The sequence below is a fragment of the Lactuca sativa genome, chromosome 2 (genome assembly GCF_002870075.4).
Source record: "Lactuca sativa cultivar Salinas chromosome 2, Lsat_Salinas_v11, whole genome shotgun sequence".
Taxonomy (NCBI): domain Eukaryota; kingdom Viridiplantae; phylum Streptophyta; class Magnoliopsida; order Asterales; family Asteraceae; genus Lactuca; species Lactuca sativa.
The window spans coordinates 221,275,957-221,285,943 of record NC_056624.2 but is presented as its reverse complement, the minus strand read 5'-3'; the positions used below and the strand labels follow the sequence as shown (position 1 = coordinate 221,285,943).

At 32.6% G+C, this 9,987-nt stretch overlaps 1 protein-coding gene across 3 annotated transcripts; it reads left to right on the top strand.

Moving 5' to 3' along the window:
- Positions 1-436: 436 nt before the first annotated feature.
- On the top strand, positions 437-3,669 carry LOC111879852 (uncharacterized). 3 transcript variants are annotated; one of them, XR_006188589.2, is made up of 5 exons: positions 437-1,147; positions 1,439-1,924; positions 2,017-2,535; positions 2,612-2,747; positions 2,967-3,381. XR_006188589.2 is itself a non-coding variant. In XM_042899589.2 (4 exons), the coding sequence occupies exons 1-4, from the start codon at positions 701-703 to the stop codon at positions 2,693-2,695; spliced, it is 1,536 nt and encodes a 511-aa protein (XP_042755523.1). In that variant the 5' UTR covers positions 438-700; the 3' UTR covers positions 2,696-2,921. The 3 variants fall into 3 exon arrangements, 1 of the variants encoding a protein (XP_042755523.1); XR_006188588.2 differs by lacking the exon at positions 2,967-3,381 and adding an exon at positions 3,453-3,669 and having other exon boundaries at positions 438-1,147; XM_042899589.2 differs by lacking the exon at positions 2,967-3,381 and having other exon boundaries at positions 438-1,147; positions 2,612-2,921.
- The last annotated feature ends 6,318 nt before the right edge of the window (positions 3,670-9,987 follow it).

Sequence of the window (9,987 nt, the reverse complement as noted above, 5' to 3'; positions counted from 1 at the left end):
ACGTTTAATTATGATATTAGAATTGACATATAACTTTTCGGAGTAATAATGAGTATTACGCGTCTAAACCTTCCTTATATATATTCTCGTCTCGGTATACTGAACGCCTGCTTTGGTGTTAAGAATATCATGATAAGGACTTATAGCCGACTGAACAAATGGAGGAAATGAGAAAGCTTATGATAGTGAATCATACCTATCAAAAGATATTATAAAAATTAAATCTTGCCTTTAGAATATATATGATAAATAAACCGTGTCAAATAATGAAACTTTTCTAAAGTAACAAAAAAAAGTTTACATGTAGAAAATTGACTGATTTGAATTTTATATCCGATAATCGAAACTTTTTATTAATAAAATAAAATTTAAAACTTCTTCATAAATCAAACCAAAATATTTAGTTGTTGTTGTTGTTTTTTTTTTTTTTTTTTTTTTTTTTTTTTTTTTTTTAAATTTCTCAAATGCTTTTAATAATATAAACCATTTTATTAAAATGGGTATTTGCGATTCCGAACGGAAGCCCAGCCCAACATCAGGTATAGGAGTTTGCCGTCGAGGCCAGGGCATCAGACCGGACCAAAGAAAGAGGAGAGCGAACTGAGGGACGGATTCCAGTGACTTCACTTCCGGCGTCGACCTACGCATCTCTCTCAGCTTTTTACTGCACAAACGAAGAGCGGAATCGTAGAAAACGAAAATGGTGAAAAAAGAAAATCCAATTGCAGAAGTAGATGAAGACGAAGAAGATTTTGATGATGAAGAAGAAGAAGAGGAAGAACCAGTAGACTCGCAATCAAGAATGCGGGATGAAAGGGCGACAATGGAAGGATTTCTCCGGAGAATGTCATCTGAAAGAGTTCCGTTGAGAGTCCACGACGTGATAATCAAAGGAAACAACAAGACTAAGGAGTCCTTAATCGAAGCCGAGGTCCAAGCCCTAAAGACCGCCACCTCAGTCCAGGAACTGCTTCAGGCAGCCACTATAGCTAATGCGCGGCTTCAGAAGCTCGATATATTTGATTCCGTAAATGTTACGCTTGATTCAGGTCCGCCTGACTTGCCTGGGACTTCTAACGTCATAGTTGAAGTTGTGGAGTCCAAAAACCCTATCACTGGTGATATTGGCATTTTCACCAAGCCTGAGGTACATTCCGTTTGTTTCCACTTAGTTATGTCTCTGATAGATCATCAATGTCTTCTTAATTCCTATTTCATCTCCAACAATTAATCACAAATCGTGAAACGTATGCCACTGATTTTGATCATGTTTAAATCAGAAATAGTCACTTTTGATGCTGCAATTAGTCATATACTCATATACATGATTAAGTTTAAGTATAATATACATTTATCCACCTGCAGATGAGATGAGACTGTACCATTAACTCTATAAGACGTTGTTTATTGATATGCATTTGTTTAACTTGATTTGTAGGCTAGATCATGGTCAGTTGAGGGTTCACTGAAGCTTAAAAACATGTTAGGGTATGGAGATATATGGGATGGTTCTTTATCTTATGGGTGGGACCAAACATCAGAAGTTAGCACTGGTGTGGCTTTACCAAGATTCATGAAACTGGTGAATCCTGTTATGGCTCGTGTATCTCTTCTTTCTCAAGATTGGCTAAAGTTTTCCTCTTATAAAGAACAAGCAATGGGGTTATCTCTTGGCTTGATATCAACCAGGAAGCATGACTTAGCATATAATCTGTCATGGCGCACCTTAACCGATCCATCACAAAGGGCTTCTGTGTCTGTAAGGAGACAGCTTGGACATAATTTGCTCTCACATTTGAAGTACACTTTTAAAATCGATAAAAGGAACTCACCTCTTAGACCAACTCGAGGCTTTGCTTTTGTTTCCACTTCTCAAATTGGTGGCCTTTTTCCTGATTATCGCAGTGTTCGTTTTATCCGCCAGGTTTTCTGCTCCTTCATGCCTTTTATTTATTTATTTTTTATTTTCTGTAGTAGGGCTAAAAAACAAATTTAGTCTTTTTAAAATTTCGACAGGAGTTTGATCTTCGGTATGCTTTACCTTTGGGTTTTGCTCGAGCTGCATTAAACTTTGGGGTTGCTGGTGGTGCTGTATTTCCATGGGGAAATGGATTCCTAACCACATCTGTATCTCTACCCGATCGATTCTTCTTGGGTGGAAACTCTTCTCCTGTTTGCACATTAGGAGGCCCAACATCATTACTGGGCTTCAAAACTAGAGGATTGGGCCCAAGTGAGCCAAGACGCCAAGTCCAAGACAAATCCAACAAGGAATCAGGATCTGACACCTGTCCCGAAAGAGACTTTCTTGGCGGAGACCTTGCTGTTACTACCTTTGCAGACCTTTCTTTTGATCTCCCATTGAAAGTCCTCAGAGATTCCAATATTCATGGACACGCGTTTGCTTGTGCGGGAAGTCTCGTCAAATTAACCGAAAGTTCATTTCGTGATCTCTCCTTTCAGAAATACACAGACTCCTTCAGAAGCTCTGCTGGGTTTGGGCTTATTGTACCCACCAAATTGTTTCGTATGGAGGTACATTTATTTATTTATTTATTTTGTATATTAAGTCGTTCTTTCTGTATTAAGTTGATTTTTTTTAATCGTTCAGGTGAACTATTGCTACATATTAAGACAACATGAACATGACAGAGCAAAGACTGGAGTGCAGTTTAGCTTTTCTTCACCGTTGTAGAATCAACCTTGATATATTTCATTGCCACCAATCCTGAGTTGACACTCGACAGGTATATTTTTTCAGTTCAAAAAAAAAAAAAAGACAAGTTTGATTAATAATATTCAACCTCAATCCTCTCATAAAATCAGTCAGCCTTTATAAACATTCTAGAGGTTTTGGCTGTTGCTTTATCATGTTCATGTCAAACAGTAACGTAGTTAAATCATTTGTTTTTGTTTTTGTTTCTTTCCTGATGTCTTATTTTAACTTATATGGTCAAAATTTGAAGGCATAAATTTGTCAAACCTAACCCTGCACTATTGCACATCACTGCTTGTGATTGGTACTTGGGAATTTGTGGGTTGACAACGTTGTGGACAATGTCCAACGATTTGGTTTACTTGAAGGGACCCCATTGTCGCATAGTTAACTTGTAACGTACAAGTTAATTAACTACCACTTTGGACAAAGCTGACTCGCTGCTTGGTGGGACCTTTTCTTGTTACCACTCACAACTTGACTATTGGTTTATTTTCCCATGATTAAAATCTGTTGATTAAAGTCGATTATAAAAAGGATGTGATCTAACATTGTACAAAGTAGAAACCATCTTTTATATTCTTCGAATCAGTGTTGGGATTTTAAAAATCATTAACCCATAATTACGGCTATTTGTTAAAAATGACCAATGATTTGTGACGTTAGCCTTGATATGTTATATAAAGATTCGAGTTCATGTTGATATGATGGAAATTTGAAATGTTTGCAATTGCAGTGAACTTGTTTTCATCAAACAACACGCTGATGTTTAGATAACATGTGAGAAGGAGATGAGGCTTTTTGGTTTTTGTATTCAAGTTGATGTTATTTCTAATAAATAACTGATTTTTTTTTTGATTCAATTACTATTGTTATTTCTAATAAATCTATAGAATATTTGAATTTTTGTTTTGGTATATTGGTTTCAATATATAGTTATGATAATTCGAGTATGTCGAACTAGTTTTTGGATTTTAGTTAATATTGTTATTTATGATAAATTCATCAAATATCTAAATTATTTTAATATGCTTGATATTTTGCATTTTGTTTTGATATTGTTTCAATTTATATTTATTTTATCGGCTTAACTTTTATTTTGCAACAGGTTCAATAATAATTTAGTGTCTCCAAAGAAATTGGAATATCATTAATTATTAAATCATTATACACTTGCTAGAGAATAAACTGTTATATCGACAAATCAATTGCTAGCAGCTGCATTGACGAGATTTGAAAACACAAGCCATTTTAAGCTATGCATTTGATAGTGAACGAATGCGACATCCAATAAGTAAATCAATTTTAATAATCATAAAGCATGTGCACTGAGATTTTTAAGATCCCAAAAACATTGAGGCTCTAATATTATAATGCTAATTCTATAGATGATCTCATAAGAGAAAAATCATGGTCATAAGCACGAGCATCCAGCAATTTGTTGATGCTCAATCGTGTTTTGAATTCTAAGGATGGGTTATTCTTTATAAGTTGGTCGTTGCTCTTCTTTTGCAACATTTAAGGATATTCAAACTCTTCCAATTCCTTGGATACCCCTTTCTTTTTCTGTAAAGATCTTAATCTATTTCTTGACATTCTATTGGTTACTAAACAAACAAAACAAAAACTAGAACCGGTGAATCCAAAATTTAAATATTGTTTTGCTGAACATTTATTACTTTACGAAACAATATCAAATAACAAGTAAACGCATGATGAAATTTTTTAAGAATCAATCTCATTTTTTGTTAAGCAGTTACATGCTGGAAAATGGTGTGTGTGTGTGGCGCGCACCCTAACTTTTATAACCATCTACAACCGCCTTTAATCTAAGTTGTTATTATTATTATTATTATTATTATTTTTATTTATTTATTTATTTATTTTTATCAAACAGTCCTGATGATAGCCATTAGATTTTTTTTTTTTTTTTTTATCAAATCTGGATTTTATGTCAATGACTTTACAGTTGTGACGAGTAATGACCATTGTGACATGTATTTTTCTTCTTTATGCAATATCATATTGCTATTAATTTGTGTATTAGTTTTATTTTATAAATGTGTTTTTGTATACAATGTCTGTTTCTTTCGTTTTCTAACATCAGCAATTAGATTTTTATTTTTGAACATAATTGGTTATATTAATCTTAATGTGAAAAAATCATTAAAAAAAGTTGGTCCAAATGTTTGGTTCAGCCTAGATTACTGTCTCAAAAACTTGTATGATTTGATTTTTTTTTTTTTGGAAAGTGATCTTTCCTAACAAGGGTCCCGTGTCAATTTTCGTGCACTGACTAATCCCCAATTGCAAACATGAAACATAACCTCATACCTTAGAACCTCCATGGCTATATAGGCTGAGTAGTGTGAAGATTTGAAAATAATATTCAACCTAGATATAATCAATTTAGTTAAGATTTTAAGACCTAAACCGGTCAAACCAAACCATGAAACATCCTTGGTGATAATTGGTACTGGAGATCGAATTTGTGGATGACAATGTTGTGGACAATTTGCTAGAATTTGGTTAACTTTGATTTGATTACTTGCACTTCAGAGTGATAGGTTTCAAGGGGGGCCATATTGTTGAGAATAGAAATAAAAATGACTGATTTATTTACCTATAACTAAAATCTTTTAATCACAAAACGTATTTAAAATCAAAGATATGAAAAGGATGGATTCATTCAATGTAGGAGAATTTTCAAAGGGCGGCTGTGATCCAAACTTGTGGAAACAATTTTAATGTGTCTAATTTTGGATAAAACATCCATCTATTTACACTGTTTTAATTAAACAATTAAATTATGAAGAGCATTTGATGAAGGCATTGAACTATAGGTCCTAGTGGTATCAGGAACATCATTCTCTCCTTTATGACACCTATATATAAACCCTTGTTTCAATAAGTTCCCTAACTAGTTCCATGGTTTTACTATCTTAAAACCTATGTACTGGTTACTTGTAACTTATGCATATGTATTCTATAATGTATAATTTTATATGTTTTTAATTAGTTTTATGTATTTTATAAATTAAATTTATTTGCTTTTAATTAGTTTTGTATTTATTCTAAAGTTAGAAATTGTTTGGATTGGAAGGACAGATTTTAGTTGAACTTTTTGTATCCTTAACTTTACAACTAGTAGATTGGAATTTCTAAGACGATCAAATATTTGTCGAAGTCTAATTCGTCCATTGAGAAGAGGACCCACATATAATGTATTTTGACGACAAAAATCAAGGATATCTCTTTTTTAAAATTACAAATTTCTTGCTAACTTTGAAAAGATATACCTAACATGGAAGGTGTAGGGCCTCAATGAATTCTTCTAAGTCTAGAAATTATTTGTCCAAATCATTGTCCTTTCCACATTAATTTCAATATGGAATATTTATTATAAAGTGACGACTTGATACCCTTATCGCTTACCAACTCTTCACTGATTAAGATATGTTAAGTGTAAATAAAATAGATTTATATACAAATACTCGTCTTGTTTGTAAGCAAAGTAAAATCCTATTTTTCTAATAACAAGTGTTGTTTGAACAACATATTTTCTGATGAATCACGTTAAAAAAATATTAGGAAAAATAACACTATACATGCAAACAAAAAAAAAATGAAAAAAATCTAAAAACATAAGAATTAATGGGAAAGTACAAAGTGGAACAAAGTTGGTGAAAACATGAACATTGTTACAAAGTCATGTTAAATCCATCACATGTTATTGAGAAGCGGCTTTATATTTGTATCTCGCATTTGCGGAAACCCAAATGACATGAAAATCTTTAAATTTGTAATTTTTTTTTTTGTTGGTTTTATATTTTTGTGGATTTTAAGTTAATTATAAGTGGATGTTTATAATTTTTTTTAAATAAAACTTTTACCCTCTGGTTTATTAAAAACTTTATATTTGACAAAAATGTTGGGTTTCATTATTTTTTCTAGCTCTTAAGTTTGATTTTCTGGTTCATTAAAGTCTTAAGTTTGACAAAAAATTCCAGTTTTACCTCGTAAATATATAAAAAGGAGTAAGATTGAAAAAATATTCAAATTTAAGACCTTAATGGACTTAAAATACAACTTTTGATAAAACGACAAAAACCTACAAATTCAAAGGTTCTTATGGTGATTCACCTTGACTATATGTGTGAGTTACATGAATTTCAATATATATTGTTGGAAATTTTAACGGAATAAGCAAGTTGGTTGGTTTCCATTATCCCAATATTGGTGGGGGAAGAAACATTTTGTGGGTTTCTCTTGATCAACCTTCAAAGGCTTTTAGATGATCAAGGGATGGGTCAAGTCCACACACGCGTGCCTAGCCCAGCCTAGCACTAACCGACGTCGCGAGTGGGTGATTTAGGTGCACTTGGCACTTCTAGGGTTTCTCTATGAGGACCCTTTATTGTTGTCTACGATTTCGATGCCTATAAATACAGCTCCATAAGAGCCCTATTCCACACACGAATTTTGAAGCTCTCCCCCTCTCTTGGCAATTTTTTCAAGCTTTTTGAGTATTCACTTTGCATTTATCGTTTTCCATTGTTGTTAGAAAACCGATAAGTTTGCATTAAATCTTGTGGTTTTATTTTGTTGCTTACAACTAATAGAAGCGAAGTAAAAACCTTTAAGGACAGGAGTCCGATTCTTGAAGCTCTTTAAGTTCAAGATCAACCTTTAACATGTCGGTTTTACTTTACTGCTTCGCATTTACTTTCGTCCAATAATAGAACACTCTTCTTCTACCTTTCTTATAATCAGATCTAATCGAGAATGATTGATCTAGTTTTTGGACGAAACTTGGTAATAATAATAATAATAATTAGATTTATTATTCACAACTAATCAACATTTAACTCTTAATATTATTTGTTGGTTTGGTTCTGATTTTCAACAATCTTAAAGGTTTTTTAGTTTATAAATTTCAGACTAATGGACACACAAATCCCAACTGCTAGTCTCCACTACACGAACCGAGAATTTTCCAAGCTCGATCGATTCGATGGTTAGAACTATACCCATTGGGCAGACAGGGTCAAGTTCATACTTCTTGTGCTAAAGTTTGCTTATGTTTTGGACCCAAAATTGACCCCAATTCCTGTTGATCCAATTCCCGAAGTGGGGAAAACTGTGGATCCAATGGTCATCTCTAATATAGAAAAAGCAAAGGGCTCTGTATAGATAGTCTGAGGAACTATGTGTGGGTCACATCAAGAACTCATTGTCTGATCGGCTCTATGATTTTTACGCGTCGGTCAAAGATCCAAGAGATCTATGGAGTGCTTTGGAACTCAAGTACAAGGCACATGAGGAAGGTACTAACAAATACCTTGTGTCTAAGTGTTGGTTTAGGTGTCTAAACCCATAACTATAATTGGTATATATATATATATATATATATATATATATATATATATATATATATATATACTTGAATTGATAATAACAGAGTCCTTTTGGGTTGCCCTCATAACTAGCAACTAGACATGATGATTTTTGGAGAGAGGTTGAATTTATTATTTGATTAATAAATAGAAATAAATAATTTGTTAATATATTATGAGAATAATATATTAATTAGAAATAGTAATATTTAATCAGAAATTAATTGGAATTAATTTTAGGATTAAAAGATTTAATTAAAAGTACATGGGATAAGTGCAATTGTTCAATAGTTGAGCAAGAGCTTTTAGAACCTTCCAAGAAAAGGGTGGACGGTTTTCCTAAGGGTAATCTAGGGTTTCTAAATTATCCCATGTGGATAATTAAGGAGGCGAATAATTACCAGATTTGAATTAATAATATTATATTTAAATTAGGGTTATCTAAGCCCCTTAGGCTTATGATTTTCGGCCACTTGAAACCCTAGAAGAATAGCCGAAATTCCTATCTCTCCCTCTCCTTTCTCCTCCTCTTGGTTGTTTTGGGTGTGATCTACTAGAGGCGGAACACTTGTGACTCTTGCTCTCAAAGTTTCAAGAAGACTACGATTTCAATTGTTATTGCTATATACCAATCAAGGTATGTTTTCTTAACCTTATTCTACAGATTTTGAGAATATACTAGTACTATTAGGGTTTTCCATTTAATGTTCATAAGTTGTATGTTTAATTAGAGAAAACATAGATAAGGAATTAGAGTTGCATGCACACATAAGTTTTTGTTTGTTATGCTCAAAATCCATCAGTGTTATCAGAGCATTGACTTGTTTTCTATTGAATTGATTACAATTGTTTCAATCAGATCAATCAAGGTTTATGGAAATTAAACCCTTTGGGACTTAGGGTTTTTCGATTCTAGGGTTTCTTGAACCCTAGGTTTCAAAATTTTGGAAAGGGTTTTAACCTTTTCCCTTGCCCTACAAATTTCGAAATTAGGGTTTCCTTCACCCTCAAGAATTTCAAAAAACGGCAAGGATTCAAATCCTTCCCTTCCTCCCCAAGATAAGGCAATTTTCGAAAATTAAGGTTTCTTTGTAGGGTTATCTTATTTTTGATAATTATCTGTTATTTGATTAATTGGATAATTGTAAAATTTGTTTTTTCCCTCCCATGATTTTCAAAAATTAAGGGGAGAAGATTAGGATTAAATCATATTGATTAATTTAATTGGGTAATCCTCAATTGATTTAATAAATTAATTTAAATTTTTAATTTTTAAATTTAAATTAAACTGTTTAATTTCAAAATTTAAGATTTAAAAACCATAGTATTTTGAAATGTTTAAAATATACATTATACGATATGTAAAATTAAATGTTTAATATTTACTATATGTATAAGATAAGTCAGTCGAACCGCTAGTACGTCTCATTCACGAAGCCGATCTATAAGGGGGGTTTAAAGAAACTGCCTATAAAATGGTTGTTGAATGAGTGTGCACTCTCACCCACCGCTTCCTTGATTGGTGGATGGTCGTTAGCCGAACGGGTTTGATAGGATAAATAATTTTCATTAACAGGTATAATGAATTATAAAGTAACTAAATTATTCTAATAAATTCCCAATCTTAGTTACTTTAGGAAAAATGTGAATTTGATGCTAATCCATGAAATTGCACATTGCACTTTATAAGTCGTTAGTGGAGCATGTGTGGTTAACCGACACACTAATATGGACTAATAAAGAGTGGAAATAAGTGTCTCGTAAATTATCATTGATTAATGGAGCGCATGTGGCTAACCGACACATTAGAATGAGATGATAAATGACATCGAGAGTACCAAGCTAATTTGCATGGTTATTCACATCTTGTTTATG